The 18,760-nt window shown below is 39.7% G+C and overlaps 1 protein-coding gene across 1 annotated transcript; it reads right to left on the bottom strand.

Moving 5' to 3' along the window:
• Positions 1 to 5,561: 5,561 nt before the first annotated feature.
• On the bottom strand, positions 5,562 to 13,788 carry wfikkn2a (info WAP, follistatin/kazal, immunoglobulin, kunitz and netrin domain containing 2a). The gene is made up of 3 exons (XM_061700530.1): positions 13,260 to 13,788; positions 9,471 to 9,787; positions 5,562 to 7,175 (listed from the first exon to the last, which is right to left on the bottom strand). The coding sequence occupies exons 1-3, from the start codon at positions 13,464 to 13,466 to the stop codon at positions 5,978 to 5,980; spliced, it is 1,722 nt and encodes a 573-aa protein (XP_061556514.1). The 5' UTR covers positions 13,467 to 13,788; the 3' UTR covers positions 5,562 to 5,977.
• Between the last annotated feature and the right edge of the window lie 4,972 nt (positions 13,789 to 18,760).

Genomic DNA, 18,760 nt, shown 5'->3' with positions numbered 1-18,760 from the left:
TTTCCTATTTGTTTTTAATAATATTCAAACCCACTCAGTCTTGTTTTCTTAGCTATACGGATACATTTGGAATAGGGTTTTCTCACTGGAGCAGGAGGAAACAGCAGAGGTCAAAGGTCAAGTGTCATGTGATGCTGCCTAAGCTGCTCAGGACGAATGTACACACAACCACACGAGTCTTCATTTGGCGTGAGCCGCACGTGAGGATGTCAGCCGCAGTCAGCTTAGAGGCATTTGCTTTGCTGCCCGCTCACGTATAAGTAAACACACGTTTGCATAGGCAGGGCCATCACACAGAGCCATTGTACACTCCATGATTAATCTTTAGTTTTACCTTTTGATCACTCATTAGTCATCTCCCCCTCTCTAAACAAACCTGATAAATTATTCAGTTTCCCCTTTCTACAGTAGCCTTCATTCCTCTATATCTCTAACATAATAAAAATAAAAAAATAAAACAGGTATTTCTGCCACCCAAACATGAAGCAAACCTCTCCACAACACATAATGAAAACAATGAATAATTTTCATACTCTCTCATGATGCACAAACCTGACTGGAGTCCAAAAATAGCCCTGACTGACTACCTGTGTCGTTGAGAGGCGCAGCAGGCATTCCCTTCCGTTTCAAGTAATGAACACTTATGCAATACTCCTTTTGAAAAAGGGTCTAACAAACCTGTTTCCACGTCGCTCGATATTCTATTTAGAATGTAAACAAAGAAGCCTGACATCCCAGGAGGACATCTGAGTCATAAAATGTTCGACCTAAAGGTCACACCACGCATCAACAGCACCCAATGACAATTTAACGCTGATGATAATGATTATGTTAACGAGGGAATGACATTGAAAATTCTGCACGACCTCATGATGTGCTCAGATTAGGTCAACGTGTGCAGCAGAGGAGCTTGAATTGTGCTGAACTGGTTTCACGAGATGACAAAGAAACTGCAATCGTTTTCTTGCTTCCTCCAAACCCAACATTGTGCTCCAATTAAGTCTATTTTGTAACAGACTAACATGGGAAGTGTCCACACAACTATTTAGTATATAGCTGACACTATAAAAGTGATACAGTACCAATTTGGAATAGTTCAATATGTTCCTTTTTCATCTCTACAGAGAAAACTGACCTTGGAGGAGATTCACTCAATTTAGACTTCAAAGTCGAAGCAGTATTTTTTTTCAGTCTTCCACTCAACATTTAAGTTAGGACTCCCTCCAGTGTCTGCACACCTTCATAGCATTTCACAAAGAGGGAGGTCTATCTGTCCTGCTGCTACCACGGCAACAGGACCTGTGAGGTCATTGTGGCCGAGAGCAGAAAGAATTCTATTTAGAGGGACTGCACGCGTTGCTTCAATGAGGAAAGGCCTGGTTGAGACCAGATGCTGTTTTTGAAACTCTAGTAGGGACAGCATATGAATTAATATTCTCTTTCTAGAAACATTTAAATTGCACAAATAAGTGCCTGGCCTGCAAAACAAAGCAAAAGCAGTTTCAATCCAAATAGCCATTTTACAGCTATCTATCTATCTGTATATATAATTTTATAATAGTTCATAATAATAATAATAGTTTTATATATATATATATATATATATATATATATATATATATATATATATATATATATATATATATATACATACCGTGCCGCCTGTATGCAAACAATTAAATGTAAATCCTCTAAATATCAGAAGGTACATGACACCATTTTTTAATGACATTTGTTTTGGTAGTGTGCGGTGAAAATATATATAAAATATGTGCCGTGGATGCATGATGTTTGGGAAACACTAACCTACAGTATGTTAGCTTGCTTGCTCGCTATTTTAGTGACAGAAAACATGACCCAATGGATTGGATTTTTTTTTCTCTCACTTCTTTTCACATATTTTTTCAAACTTTCACATTTTAAAGAGCACTTGTGCTTTGCATGCGTCATGGCCCTATGGTGTTTTCTGGCCGGTCAAACTGCATTGCCGTTGTGGTTGCACGTTAATCTGTGTGTGCGGGATACTTGCTGAGACTCTCCAGCTGCTCCTCACTGAATGGTGGAACTCGTCCCCAACTAAACTCACTGGTGGTGGTGCCAAGCGAGCAGGCCTGATCGCAGATTGGATCCCAGCTATGCCACAGACTGCACCCGTTATCCTCCTCAGGGTTAAAAAAGAACTCCTTTGGCTTGAGGGTGGGTTTGCTGAGATTTAATGTGAGCAGTCAGTCCCTACAATGATGTAAAAGTCCCTTCTATTGAACTCTAGACTATATAACAATAGTCAAATTGTCTGTGTTGCATATGATGACAACTGTGATTTGTATGAGTATTTACTCTTCTTTGAGGAATATTGTACTGTACCCTTGTTTTCCAGTAATATGGGCACTTGTTGGCCTTTTTACCTGTGGCATTTTGCAGGCCACTTATTTTGTGTTTCATTTATTTGCAAACTTGCTCAAAAACAGACTTGATCTTTATTCTTTTGTTCTAGTAATCAGAAAGGATCACTTTGTGTTGGATTGTACAACACTGGTAGTTTTTGTAGCTGTCTCCAATTAAAAGACAATTTATGTTCACCGTTAACTGTTTTTTTTTTCCTTTCTCCGTCACAAATAATCCAGAAGAGTCCTAAAAACTTGTTCATAGTGCATTGTTCAATTTGTCAATTTTTGTTGATGGATAAAAATGTTTACATTATAGTTCAGAAAGAGATAATTGATTATATTTTTAAACAGTATTTTCATGTTAATACATTTATTCTGGTTAACAAATATATATATTTGGGAACTGAGGTTAGTCTCGTGTTGATGTTTTGGTGGGCTGCAGAGGATTTTATCAAATAATTGCTTTATTTGTTATAATCTAATTTATTATAAATAAAATCTAAAAATGAAATTTAACTATCAGAATTTAGAATCATCTTTACAGGCCAAGTATGTTAAAATACACAAAGAATTTGTCTCTGATAGTAGGAGCCCCACTAGTCTCACAGCAAACAAGCCACTATTACAAAAATATACATTAAGAACATAAAAACACAAGTGCAGAGAGTCATTAAGGAGTGAAAGCGCTACCAACCTGAGGGAAGGAGCTGGAAAAGGTGGTGACCGGGACGTGGCGGGTCCAAGCTCGTCCTCAGGAGGGAGTAGGGAGGGACCAATGATCTGATGTTGATTATCATTAGTATTTCATTGTTGAAATAAATATTTACATATATATTTAATGTCTTATATATTTGTGTTATTTTTATTCATTTGTTTGAATAAACTATTGGCTAATTTATTAGATTGTAATCAATTATAAATCACATGCAAATAAACAATTTTAAATCTACATTTTAAAAAAGTACTTATTTTATTAAATAAATTGTTGATGAAGTAGAAATAGAATCACTTTACAAAGTAAAATCTTGAGAAATAAATTATGTTAAATAAATCAATAATGGGTATAAATAATGAGTAAATTATAATTAGCTATAGACAATTATCCATGTTTAAAAATGAAAATGGATTGCTATTTTATCGGTAAAATAAACAATTCTACATAATACTGTACATTTAACTGTTTTATTTATTTTACTGACTAACAAAGTAATTGTGAATACAAATTAAAATGAATTATTATTCTATCCCTAAAATTAACTATTTTACTATTTCTGGTATTAGGTACAGTATCTTTGTTTTTTGGCAAAAATGGCAGCCCCCTCCCACAATTCATTGCAAAGGGTGTGCTGCATTGTGGGAGGTGGTGGCCATTTAGGGCATGCAGTAACCACAGTGAACATAAACATCGCAGCACCCAATAAGGCTAAGGCACTGCACAGTAATTTGAAAGCACACCCACTGTTAGCGCATCTTCACAAATTGTTTTTACCTGTTTCAATATTGCACGGTATTAATTTTTAACTCCACAACGATCAAGATAAGATAAATGCGGCTGGAATGGCTTAATTGTATTTCCATTCATTTAAATGGGAAACATTACCTCAGTTTATAAATATTCCGGGTTACAAACCCCCGGGGTCACGGAACGAATTAAGTTCGTAACCCCGTGTTCCACTGTATAGGAACTCACTGATGTAATTAACTGAAGAAACCAAAATACTGTAATAGTTACTTTACTGCACACTACAACCACAATAATAATATTGGTAAATTAATACTCTCTGACATTATTATCTCAGTAAAATGCAGTAATATGTGATACATCTCATATATTGTGCAAGTTGTCATAATGTTGTGTAAAAATAAATTTAAATACAGTCTGATTAACAATGTGCTATAGCTATGTATGAAAAGAAAATTAGAAAAAATAAGAAAAGTGAAGCTGTGCATTGACGGTATTGAGTGATATGCTTATACTGTAGTTGTACCGTTTACCGTCTGTTTCATTCTGGGGCTCTCAACCCAACTGAAGAAAATACTGCCTCCTAGTGGACAACCTTACAAATTGCAGTTCAAGCGCGTTTGTATTATTGGTAAGATTTGTTTTTAATGAAAAAAAAAACACAACTCTAAAGAATAGAGTAGCTGCATGCATGCATATGTTTTATCTCATTTTTAGTTGACAAGTAACGAGCAGTCATTTGGTTCATACTAGTGTGTGTAATATATGGCTAGGGGGGTTGATTGTGTATTATGAAGTACCTTCAAAGTCCAAGTTCCTCCTCCATACGGTGTCACTGAGGGCATTGTGTCTGCACTTGTCAGGCTCATTATTATGGTCTGTCTGGCGGGCGGGTGGCCTAGCTGGTGGTCTCGATGTGAACTTGGTGCTGTTGATGTGAGGAGCTGAGCATCAAGGGGTTTGTGTGGAGCTTAGCTAGTCACTTGTCAGCAGCTCTAATGAAAGTGGTGCTTTTCTTGGTGGCCTCTTTTTCATTAGGCGGGTCAGAGGTCATCACAAAAGGCTGGGTCTTTGACGGACTAAGTGGGTAGATGGGTGAGGAAGAGGGGTGAGCGTGGGGGACATAAAGGCATGGGGGGAAGGGGGTAAACATTCGGTAGCTAAAGATATGAGTGAGGGAGATTATGTTGTTTCCCGTTTGTATTGTTGTTGCATTATAATGTGCTAATCTCTTCCTCGACAACATTTTGGCCTAATATTGAACAGGACACTATCTAAATCTAAATACAGGTGTGACATCCTTCTTGAGTAGCCATGATCCATTCCTTTCTTATTGTGTCCCTTGAACACAGATGTGGCCCAAGAGAGTGAATCACCCAACATCCCTCTTTTCCACCGCCTCCTCCTCTTCCCCTTCACCCTGGCCTCTTGCACATGAAAGGGGCCGCACAAGGCCAAAGGATGGCCAGTGGGGTGTGTGCAATGTGAGGGCCCCAAACCCAGACACAACACTACACCACACACAGCTCCACAGGCCTCCACAGCTGGGCTGGAATGTGACCCGCTTCAGATTTGAAGGCCAGACAAGGCCCAGTTTGTGTGTGCGTGCGTGCAATAAAAGACATAAATCTCAGATGGAACGTGAACTGCCTTCACGGTCAACTTTACAAGGAACATCAGTAAAGATCACAACCATCCATAACATCTTCTCAATGATCTTTATTCATTCAGCGTCATTCCATATTAATGGATGCTAATACATCACAGAGAGCATGAAAATATATAGATGTTCTCTGTGTACTTGAGCGATATATTCTGTATTTACTGTATCCACTGCTCTATACGAAATAAGAGAAAAATAAATATAGAGTAGTTCACATACATATCCTGGATTGCAAATGATTCCAGATGAAAGGAACCAAAAAGCTTATTGATTCTGTTAGACAAAACTGAGGCGTAACGTCCATTTTAGGCCACAAATAAAGAACAACACATATTAAGATGATGTATATAACAATTTCATAAAATATCTGGGATTTGATCTCTTTTTCAGTCTTCGATTTTATGACTACGTTCTGCAAGAAGCGACAGTTCGGACTGGTGCGGCTTCTCCGGCATCAGTGAGTCCCTACTGGGTGCCAGGCAACTCAAACAAACCGCAGCTTCTCTTGTGGGAAATCTCACGAAGCTTCCGAACCTTACGGGCGCTGGAGGAGCCTACAAAGCTGTCTGGCTGCAGGACGGCCATCCCGTTGTGAACCTCCCCCATGATGATGAGCTGACTCTCGGCTACGGTGATGTTTGGGCAGGGGCAGTTCCAGTCCATATTCAGAAGAGTCACCTCCAATGGTTCTTTGCCAAAGAACTTAAGACCCATCTTCTCATCTTTCAGGATCTCTTCCACCGTCATCAGAGCGTGACCTGACTCCTGCTCCTCCGTCAGCTCAGTGACCCGTGCCAGGATGACAAAGTCGCTCCTGCAGAAGCTGGCCATCATCTTGCCTCGAGGCTTACACGGTTTGCAATTATGGTTCTTGGGAAAGGGGCACATCCCTTCGCAGGCTTCTTTGGACTCAAAGTTGTTCTCGTTGCTGCCGCAGCCTCCGTAGACAAAAGACTGGCACTTCTTGAGGGTGTTGCTGTAGGCCCAGCGATGTTCGTAGGCTTTGCATGGCCCCTGAAGGCTGGGCAGGCTACAAGGAGCTGCCACCTCTCCCCCGCATGACAGCATACAGGTATCATAGCTGTCGAAATGGTTCCGGTTCTTATTGCACTGACTGTAAGTGAAGGTGAAACAGTTGTTCCTGTTTGATTCGTAGTACCAGCTTATGGTTTCTTCTCCACAGTTGTCGGTGTCTGGACTTTTCAAGCACTCTGCAGGTGGGAAGGGCAGATTAGTATTATTTCCTTCGGCTTCCTTCCCCTTAGCCTCTCTCTTGATTACTGCCAAAGGGAAGTGAGAAGATGCACTTCCTCCCACATTTTTGGCCGTGCACGTATAGATTCCAACATCTTGAAGCTGCGTGTTGTAAATGACAAGTTGGCCAATGTTGGTGACCACAACGTTCCCTCGGACGTGATTCGGTCGCATGACAATGTTGTCTTTGCCCTTCAGTTGTTTCTCCCAGGTGATTTCCGGTCGTGGCTTGCCAGTTACCTCACACAGGAAGCTGGCTGTCTCACCCACAAACACAGCCTGCTGAGTGGGGCTACTGTGTATGGTGGGGTTCTGGATGTCAGCTGGGAGGGTGGTCTGAAGAGCCGTGGTCGGATGGAGAGTTGTTTCGGCTGGCATTGGACTGGTGTTTGGCCATGTCAGATGGTACCTGTAGGAGAGTTGAATGGGAAGAGAGTTAATTAGTTTAAAACTAATCTGTGCTCATAACTACACTATAATAATATCACTTTATGAGGTACACTTGCATAGCCTGATGCGATACCAGAGCTTGCCTTTGCTAAGATATTATTTCACAGCTTTTCATATTTTGGTTTCGCTACGTACTAGCTACAGGGAGAGGGGCCAAGTATTAGAATCACCTCTCTACATAGCGCTACATGAGTATACAGTATATGACAACCACAGTATTGTTTTGTCACAACTAGTAGAGGGCAAATGTCTGCCAAGACCAAACGATCTTAAGGTACGTTTGCATGAGAATGATTTTTTAAAGGAAAAAAAAAAAGGTTTTTGTTCTTTTTCAAGTTTCTTTTACAGATGACAATTTTGTTAAAACACCTGAAAATAATACAGCCTGGTCTTGATAAATTTGAATGTGACATACACATGTACATCCTGTTTTTCAGTGTTTATACAGTAATGACAACGATGGCATTTTCAAAATCCAGCACTTTGAGACCTGTGTATACGCACCCTTAATTTGGATCAGGTCCAAATTTTACATACCTACTACCGATATGTCTGAATTTTGTTGTCAATATTCATTTGCATTGTGTCAGAAAAGTTCCATGACTGGTGTCATGTATTTCAAACCCAAACTACGAGTTTTCCTCTTCACTGTGGGCCAGATGATCAACCAGCACTTCTACAAGGAGATCCTGCAGGATGACATCAAGATGGCTGTGACGACCAGAGAATGCTAAGACTCCACGGGAAAAAAATTAAGTTTGGAGTTTAAAGATCCAATGCCATAATTTTATTATTATTTTTTTTTATCTTTGACGTCCTTTTATCAGGTTTGCAAGATAATTTGGGTTATAAATGCCCAAGATTCCCCTTTTCAAGCTATTCTACAGTAATTGGTTTTTTAGGCCTGGCAGTTGAGACGGATGGATTTCTCATTAATATTCAATATGTAAATCAGCTTTGCTCAAATTGGATCGCTGATGTCTTTATGTACGGGGAAAAAAAGCATTGCTCCGATCGGTCCTTGGCGACATCTCGGCGACCGTCTTATGGTTTATCTTGTGTAGGCTGTACAAATACAGTATATTGAGCTTTATCCCTTTTATCAAACCGTAATGAGAGAGAGAGAGACAGAGAGAGAGAGAGAGAGAGAGCAAGAGAGAGAGAGAGAGAGAGAGAGAGAGAGAGAGAGCAAGAGTGCAAAAATACAAAGATATGGGAATATATACAAGATATGCATGTACACATTTAGGTGACAATGAATGTAATCTTCGCTATTTCATCCACAGTTACAATATAAATTATAAATATAATAGAGTATTGGTGTAAAACACAATATGTCTGCTTTAAATACTGTTTTTGTATGGCTTGGCAGCGGTCGCCTGGCTGGGTCGCTCTCTTAAGATCCCAGCGTGTGTGAAAGCTAATATTTACGAAGTCATCCTCCACTAAACGGGCTCGAACACTGCACAATTATGGTTACACTTAAGAACACTTAAGAATTTCTCCCAAAATAAATCAAAGCAATTTATTCCTCAATTTAGGTTGGCAGGTGACGCAAAGCTTTGCACAAGCCATTTTTCCTGAGATGAGTGGCCGTGTACCAACCACGAAGTGGGCCGGCACTTGAATAATTGGTTACTTTCTACAGCTCAAATACACAGAAATCTGCCTTTTCCATTCAATGGACAAACAGCATATTGTAGATGTCAAACTTTAATCAGGTCACAGACTCATTTTAACTCTATATTATTAAATATGGATATTGATGGAATGGGACCTTTAAATACATCTTTTGCTATGCCAGTCATGGAACCTTTCTGACACACCTTGCACATTATTCACTCAGAAATGTCTGTCCAGATCCACACAGCAATCCTGCAAAGTGACTGAGGTAATCATATTACAGGCAATCAAACCTAAGCATTATCATTTTGTAAAACTTTTCTTATGGATCATGTTGGTTTGTTCATGTGTAACCTATGAGGAGTCGGGTGAGTATATGCTGTACACCATAAACTAAAGCTGAATTCCAATCTGTTATATAAAAGACTGATGTTCCTACTAGCTGATACTGACACCAACATATGATGGCTATGGTTTATTTTATTTATGGTAAATTCAATGGGTGAAATAAATATACAACAGGTTATAAACAGCCCTTCGCCGTTGCCATTTATTTATTTTTTTTACATCTCTCACACAACATTACCGAACCAAAGCAATTGGAAAAGATTGAAAATACTTAACATGTTACCTGCAGGTGACCTCAGAGATAGACACACCCTTGGAGCACGCCTCTGCGTCCATGTAACACTTGTTATAGTAAGTCATGCCGTCAGACGCACACGTGAAGTGGGGCTCTCGCTCGCAGCGGTCCCGGCACTTACACACAGGCTGCCCGTCCCAGATGTCACACTCGGAGCCTTGCTGGGAGCACATGAACTTGTCACAGGTGGCACCTTTGGGCATTCCGATGGGCCCCTTGTTGCCCTTGATGTCTATGTAGCGCGCCGCCACACAACTCTTGTTTCCACATACATTGAGGCAGCACTTCTCAAATGTCTCACAGTCCTAGAAGGAGGATGACAAACAATATTTCTGCAAACCATATTATCGTGTGAGTTAATTGTCCATATTCAGTTAGCGGAAACACACTCCCTGGCCAATAACTAATACATTAGGTACACCTGAACAATCTAATCAAAATTAATACAAGGGCTGTAAAAAGTACACCTTTATATAGATAGGATTACAGTGGTGCTTTGAGATACAAGTTTAACTCGTTCCGGTGAACGCGCTCGTAGCTCCAATCACCTGTATCTCAAATCATCTTTCAGCATTTAAATGAATGGAAATGCTATTACTCCATTCTAGCCTGCCCCTCAAAAAAAGTGTTGTAAGGTGTTTTTTAATAATAAAAATAGCATGCTACAATATAACTCACAAAACACATACAGCAGTAACATAATTAAATAGAATGAATAATAAAGATTTTTGTCACACTTCTTTTCGTCTTGTGTTGCTCATTCTGGTGTGCGTGCATTGGCTACGCGGGGGCAGTATCGGACATTCATACGGATAATGTACAGGAGCCTCAGCTCCTCTCTCGTCTTTTCAGTGCAGCAGGATAATGAGTCATTCTTCGCAGAGGATAAAGAATAAAGCCTGTGAGTATTGTCATATTATCCAGCTACATGTGGTGCTGCAATGTTTTATGTTCAGACATCAGTTGCTTAAAGAGTAACAACACCGCCACATACAGTGGGTATGTATTCAGACCCCCTTAAAACTTTCACTCTTTGTTATATTGCAGCCATTTGCTAAAATCATTTAAGTTAATTTTTTCCTCCTTAATGTACACAACAGCACCCCATATTGACAGAAAATAAACAGAATTGTTGACATTTTTGCAGATTTATTAAAAAAGAAAAACTGAAATATCACACAGCCATAAGTATTCAGACCCTTTGCTGTGACACTCATATATTTAACTCGGGTGCTGTGCATTTCTTCTGATCATGCCTTGAGATGGTTCTACACCTTCGTTGGAGTGCCAGCTGTGTTTGATTATATTGATTGGACTTGATTAGGAAAGCCACACACCTGTCTATATAAGACCTTACAGCTCACAGTGCATGTCAGAGCAAATAAGAATACTGAGGTCAAAGGAACTGCCTGAAGAGCTCAGGACAGAATTGTGCCAAGGCACAGATCTGGCCATGGTTACAAAAAATGTCTGCTGCACTTAAGGTTCCTAAGCGCACAGTGGCTTCCATAATCCTTAAATGGAAGACAGTTTGGGATAAACGGAACCGTTCCTCGAGCTGGCCCTGCCGCCCAAACTGAGCAATCGGGAAAGAAGAGCCTTGGTCAGAGAGGTAAAGAAGAAGAGAGGTAAAGAAGAAGAGAGATGCAGTCGGAAGATGAGAGAAAGTTCTAGAAAGTCAACCATCACTGCAGCCCTCCACCAGTCGAGGCTTCATGGCAGAGTAGCTCGACAAAAACCTCTCCTCAGTGCAAGACGCATGAAAGCTCGCATGGAGTTTGCGAAAAAAAACACATGAAGGACGCCAAGATGGTTGGAAATAAGATTTTCTGGTCTGATGAGACCAATATAGAAATTGATGGCCTTAATTCTAAGCGGTATGTGTGGAGAAAACCAGGCACTGCTTATCACCTGTCCAATACAGTCCCAACAGTGAAGCATGGTGGTGGCAGCATCATGCTGTGGGGGTGTTTTTCAGCTGCAGGGACAGGACGACTGCTTGCAATTGAAGGAAAGATGAATGTGGCCAAGTACAGGGATATCCTGGACGAAAACCTTCTCCAGAGTGCTCAGGACCTCAGACTGGGCCGAAGGTTGACCTTCCAACAAGACAATGACCCTAAGCACACAGCTAAAATAACGAAGGAGTGTCTTCAGAACAACGTGACTGTTCTTGAATGGCCCAGCAGAGTCCTGACTTAAACCCAATTGAGCATCTCTGGAAAGACCTGAAAATGGCTGCCCACCAACGTTCACCATCCAACTTGACAGAACTGGAGAGGATCTGCAAGGAGGAATGGCAGATGATTGCCAAATCCAGGTGAAAAACCTGTAGCATCATTCCCAAAAAGACTCATGGCTGTGTTAGCTCAAAAGGGTGCTTCTACTAAATACTGAGCAAAGTGTCTGAATACTTATTGCTGTGTGATATTTCAGTTTTTCTCTTTTAATAAATCTGCAAAAATGTCAACAATCCAATTTCTTTCTGTCAATATGGGGTGCTGTGTGTACATTAATGAGGGGGGGAAGGAACTTAAATGCTTTTTAGCAAATGGCTGCAATATAACAAAGAGTGAAACATTTAAGGGGGTCTGAATACTTTCCGCACCCACTGTAGATGCTAATTGTTAGCCCATGCAGCTATGATGTTTCCCCATTGTATGTGAGCATTAAATAAAAGAAGAGGAGCAAGGTGAACTACGTACTCAGCGTTCTTAAAAAAAAAAAAAAGCGACATACTCAGCCACAGCTGTACGCAAACGCGATGTAAACCAGAGGTGTGGACTTGAGTCACATGACTTGGACTCGAGTCAGACTCGAGTCATGAATTTGATGACTTTAGACTCAACGTGTCGATATGTTAAAAGACTAGCAACTTGATTTATGACTTCACTTGGACTTGATAAGACTTGCTCCTTTGACCAAAGCACTGAGAAACCATTACCTTGTAGCTATATGTACAATTTACTGCATTACTACAGGAAAATATGGTAAGTGACAACATAATACTGAAGATCTTAATGATCATGTATTAGGTCGAAGTGACCCACATCATTATTCTCGATATACTCGATTACTAATTGCAGCTTTACTGGATGCAAATTCTTATTTGTGACAGGTCTGTTTCATGTTACTTCAGAAATATAGTGAGAAAAAGGAAGTCATAGCATAGCATTTTCATGGATGAAAAGGTGGGGGGGGGGGGGGGGTGCCATATAAAATCTTGCCTTGGGTACCACATTAGCTCGGGCTGGCCCTGTTTCAGAGATGTCCTTAATATAATCTACAGGTAAGTATTAACAGGAATGAATGAATCTGTGACATTTTGTTTTTGTGACACTGTATTGTCCAGGGCAGTACGATAGCCCGAGTGGTTAGCCTGTCTGCCTCACAGATTACAACGTTCGATTTCCTATGCAATTCAATGAGCTCCCTTCACAATTAACTCTTGGTTATTGTACTTTTACACACACCGCAGTGAGAACTGTTTCCATTTCCACCCATTGGAAAATAAGATAAAATAAAATCCGAAACTGTATGTTATGTAACGCCCCAATTAACTGAGCCGTTTCATTACCTATTTGACCGTGTCAGTCATAAAAACTGAGCATTTTTGAATTGTTCAGGTGGACTTGAATGAAATGTGACAGATAGATAGATAGATAGATAGATAGATAGATAGATAGATAGATAGATAGATAGATAGATAGATAGATAGACAGACAGACAGACAGACAGACAGACAGACAGACAGACAGACAGTGGAATAGAACCCACCTGGTCAGATTCACACTCACGGCTGCAGGTGCTCATGGCATCCACCCACAGGTTGGGGTTCAGCTCATTGGGGCACAGACCGGCGTGAGAGTACACTACTTTGGCCACCGACATCGGCATCGCCCCCACACTGTCCGTAGAGAGCAGAAAAGTGTAAAAATGTCCCAGAGGAAACCAAATCCATCGCGGAAACAGCATCCACCACATAGCGTGCGTAACAGCGCGGCAGATTAAACTCTTGAGAAGAGACGACGAATAAATCCCACGGGAGGAAAAGTTAAATAATAAGGTCCTGGGGAGTATATGAAAACTAGTAACTGTCCAATACTACAAAGCGGAGGCTATGGACTCGGTCAGGGCGCAACCTCCCTCACTATATACGTTTAATATCGCATGCAGAGAGATTAGCGCTGCTGCGTGCAAACCACTCCAAGATCTAACTGCATCAATTACTGTGCCTGTCGTCCACTGGTGCACCAAGAGCTGACTGACTTACAGTTAGGATCAACTTAATTCAGCACATTTGCCGGCTGGTCCACGCTCACAGTGGCGAGACACACCTGCGCGCACACTTGGACGCCTTAACCCTTAACATGCAAACAACAAGCACGTAGACTTGAAATGTTCATACAGTGTGTGGCAAAAAAAATAAATATATATATATATATATATATATATATTTTTTTTTTTTTTTACTTTATAGTAAGGCAAAAATAACTAATTGGATACTACATCGCAGCATATAACTACTATACAAATGGGACCCTGATCAAATCAGATCAGACCTGGTTGAATGCCCTTACTTTTTTCAAATTTGACTATTCTGCTTTAAAAAAAAAAAAAAAAGGGGGGGGGGGGAAGTCAAATGTTTTGAGTTGACGGATTAAACTCATTTACTGCATGTTTTAATTGCAGCTGTCAAGGTTTAGCCTTGCATTACCGTACTGTACTGTGACGTCCAGACTCACTCATTCACTCTCTTCTCATTCCAGAAGATGGCACCAAAGGCACTTTTTTTTTTTTTTTTATTAGGCTCTGGTAATCGTTCGAATATCTTCTTCATTGAATGGTATCACAATGTGAAAATGACATCTACATTTTCAGAGGAAGCTAAATAACATTTCCATTCAGGTCCTATGCATAAATCCCATTCCCCTATAAATAATGGCTGTTGATACACTCTCTGCAGAGGGGGGCAAAAAAAAAAAAAAAAAGAAAAAAGCACGATTGTACTTTCGGAAGTACACTGTTTTGCCTTTATCATTTTTATTATTTGGAAATATCCCTAAAAAGTAGTACTGTCTTACTTTGGACATTTGACTTTTACTGCGGAGGAACATAAATGTACCTTTTGGGTTCTAGTTTTTGTGCAATACACAAAAGCCATGGACACAATACAGCATGTCAATCATCAGTCAAAAGAAATTTATCTGGGTCGGGTTGTCTTTCAAGCCTAATTTTAAATGCAAAGCATGTATGTATCTTTATACTTGGGATGTATATAATTTACATGCTTTTGTTGGTATTAAAAAAGTAAAGAATAATGAAAAAAAATAACAGATGCTTTTATTACACTTAATTCAGATTACACACTAAGGGGATTGTTTGACAAGGGATTAGTCCAAGAAATTTGAAAGTACCGGTAGTAAGCATTAGACAAAACAAAAACTAAACAGTTTAATATTCTTCCGTCAACAGCTGGCTTGTTCCCTTCTAAGAACTTTGCTGTTTTTCTAAATGATGAAAGTCTTTTGGTTGTTTTAGGAACACCGCTCAACTAAATCATGCTTGCTGACCTCAAAAGCCGGTCTGCCTTAAGTGGAACATTAAAAGTTAAGCGTGTGTGTGTGTGTGCGTGCGTGCGTGCGTGCGCGTGTGCGTGCGTGCGTGCGTGCGTGCGTCTGTGTGTGTGTGTGTGTGTGTGTGTGTGTGTGTGTGTGTGTGAATGGAGTCTGTGCTTCCCCCAGCTGGGTCCCTGCTGAGCCCAAGAGGCCCAATGTGCTCCAGGCTGCACCCTGTAGTCTTGGTCTGGTTACAGTCTATGAGCTTTTCAGACACACACACACATGCATTCATTGAACTCTATATACTCACATGTTCAGATACCTAGACAAACATTACACCTCACAATGCCAACTACAGTATTTCCTTAGAATTAAATATCTGATATGTACACAAAACCACACGCATATAAAAACACACCGACAAACACGTGCATATTATGTGAGGATGCTTTCAAGTGGGGGCACTTCTCACCCACTTACCCCTTTACACACTCACCCCTGCAACCCTAACCTTCAGCTTCAAGACCCCGCATTCCCAGCATAGCCGACACTGAGGCTACACAGGGCACAACACATATTGAATCAAGGCACACTGAGAGCACCCTAAACTCTGCCCTCGTCACATATTTTGTCTGTAAACAGACCTTGACTTTGACCTTCTACTCATGTGAACTCTTGCCAGCCGCCAATATTGCAACTCAAGTCATCAAGTCTCCGCATAGACGGTTAGCAACATTTATCACTAAAAGCCTTGCATCCCCTGCCCCATTACTAATGTCTCACTGACATAAAGGGGATCCTTCACTCTTTTTATCTAAAATATTGCAACTGTACATGTATACAAATGTAAAAAAAAAAAAAATCTCCAAAGATGAGTATTACACACAGAGGATTAAAAAAAAAAATTCATAGACTGACCAGATCAGATAAATTCACAATTTCCCATTTCTGATATTCTAATGTACAGGTATTTTCACTATACCAGGTGATTAAAAAGTGAAAGAAGATGAAGAAGGAGGAAAGGATCAGAAGTGAAGCACAAAAGGACAAAGATGAGCCTTTACCTTCCACCGAATTCTTCCTATACTGTACTTACATTTATAAATACATGTACAGTACAATATCTCACAAAAGTAGGTAACTACCACACATTTTTGTAACATTAGTAGTTGTAGTCAGGGTACAGCTTGTATAACAGTGTTAATTTACAAAAGAACTCAACTCAGCCATTAATGTTGAAACAGCTGGCAACAAATGTGAGTACACCCCTAAGTGTAAATGTCCAAATTGGGCCCAATTAGCCATTTCCCCTCCATGATGTCATGTGACTCGTTAGTGTTACAAGGTTTCAGGTGTGAATGGGGAGCAGGTGTGAAATGTAAATTTGGCGTTACGGTATTGCTCTCACACTTTGTCATATTGGTCACTGGAAGTTCAATATGGCAAATCATGGCAAAGATCTGAAAAATAAAAGAAAATAATTGTGGCTCTCCATAAAGATGGTCAACGGGTAATGATATTGCCAATGCCCTCAAGAGTAAATTTACAATGTTTTACAAGCTGACTACATAGCAAAGTTTAATTTAATCAGTGTTAAGTTCCATGAAAATAAAATGTTTACAAAAATGTGAGTGATGTGCTCACTTTTGTGAGATACTGTGTGTCCTTTTATTAATTTTCTATGAAATATCATTAAGTCGCCACGGGTCACTTGAAACGCACGAAATAATTAGAAGTTGCACAACCGTCTGAGATTATGGTCAGATCTTGTAACAAAGAGGCAGTGGAGATATCTCGAAGAAGGTTGTGTACGGATTTACTATATGTGGCTTACGACCTACCAGAGAGGTGCACAAATGATAAAGGTCATAATCTAAGCTCAGCAAGAAAGCCAAGTAAAGTACCTGTGAGTGATGTCGTCTTCCGTCTCCATTTTTAAAATACTCTTAAGGGCCTAGTACGTAAACTGAGGTGTTTCCACTGCCAACAGTGGAAGCATGGGAGACTGGTAGAGCTGCTTTAAAACAATGACGGGCTGTTCATACTAAGCTCTTTATGAGTGCCCCACTCGAGAACAAAGGAGAGGGCCACGTCCAGCCACAGTGGGGCCCTAAGCTGATTCCTCAATACAGGTCTAGACCAAACATACTGCACGGCAGACAAACGGACATGTATGTGGCAGGAGCATTTGTGCCCAATGAAATGTACTCCTACTGCTAGCGAATTATAATGAGACCCAGGCACGTGCACAGACATTTTTGGGGGCAGGTGCTCAAGACAAAATAAGGGCACCCATCACCATTATTATACGTACAATTCAGAAAAACAGTAGTAGATATGTTTAATTATGTATTTATTTCAGTAAATACAATCAACACAGTCAATAATACAACTATTAACAAAGGACATGTAGGAAAGCTGTGGAGTGGCTATAAAAACGACACACACCCCTGTTCAAATGGAAGGTTTTTGTGATATACAAAAATAAGACGAAGGTTAATCATTTGGAAACCTTTTTTTTCTCTCACTATTAGTTAACCTATAAACTCTACAACTCAAATGGAAAAAAAAAAGTGAAGTAAAAAAATATATTTTTTTAAATAATACATTGCTGTTTTTCTTTGTTAAAACCCAAAACAATATTTTTGGGAGGCTGAAACTGGATTAAACAGCATCAATTTATTTCAAAGGAGAAAAATTGAATGCGTAAAATAATTTACCAGCTTGGTCATAGAACAATTAAACTCGGAAGGTACCACTTTAGAGACAATCCACTCAGAACAGTTCTACGCCACTGCAGACGACAATAAGATAAGCAGGACAAAATATGGATGGATGGAAATTGTTACTTTGACCATTACTTGTATTAGTAAGTGCATAAAGTTAATGCAACTCTTCAAATGATGAGCGTATACTATAGGAAGCATTTGTCCCATGCACATTTCAACTGTCGTGCTAAGATTATGCAATATTTGTGCTCCTTGGTTTGCTTTGCCTGAACATCTGCTCTCCACATGGGACTGTTGTATTCGTTCATTTAAGAGGCGTCACAGACACACAAGGTGTATGTGTACGACCATGACTTAGCTGTTGTTTATGTACTTTATATCAGAAAGGGAACATAACAAAAGGTCTTGATGAGTTGCGGCATAACAAAATGTACTACAGTGGCTTGTTGTGCAAACCTGATTCAGGAATATACAGCTGGAGGGTGAAGTTATGAAAAAAAGTTGCTTTTCAAAGAGATGACTCATACTGAAGAAGATGTATTTTTTATTATAATTAGTAATAATAGATGTACAGCTTTACTGATTTTTTGTCAAAAAGGTATACTTCCATTATTGTTTGTTTTTTATTGAAGAAATATCTTAGCACAGTCTTTACAATTTATCGCAATTTTCATAGCCCTTATTGGTATAGTGCGTAAGATTTATTTTTTTTAAATAATATAGCAATTCCATCCAAAAATTATACCACATGCTAGTCTAGATTAACAATTATTGCTACCACAGCACATGGTATAATTTCCTTATCAGATGTAATGGAATGGTGGGTTAGTTCAATGTGAATACATTGATCAAATTTTGTCTCAATTGATGGATGGTTGAAATGTTCAATTTAACCAAATGTTGGTGGTCCAGAAAACCAGGACATTGATTAATTTTTTAAAAAGATAAATTACCATTTATCTATCGATTTCGGTTTAGTCACTTAAAT

This window comes from Phycodurus eques, chromosome 16 (genome assembly GCF_024500275.1).
Source record: "Phycodurus eques isolate BA_2022a chromosome 16, UOR_Pequ_1.1, whole genome shotgun sequence".
NCBI lineage: Eukaryota > Metazoa > Chordata > Actinopteri > Syngnathiformes > Syngnathidae > Phycodurus > Phycodurus eques.
This window is presented reverse-complemented; position numbering and strand designations above follow the sequence as displayed.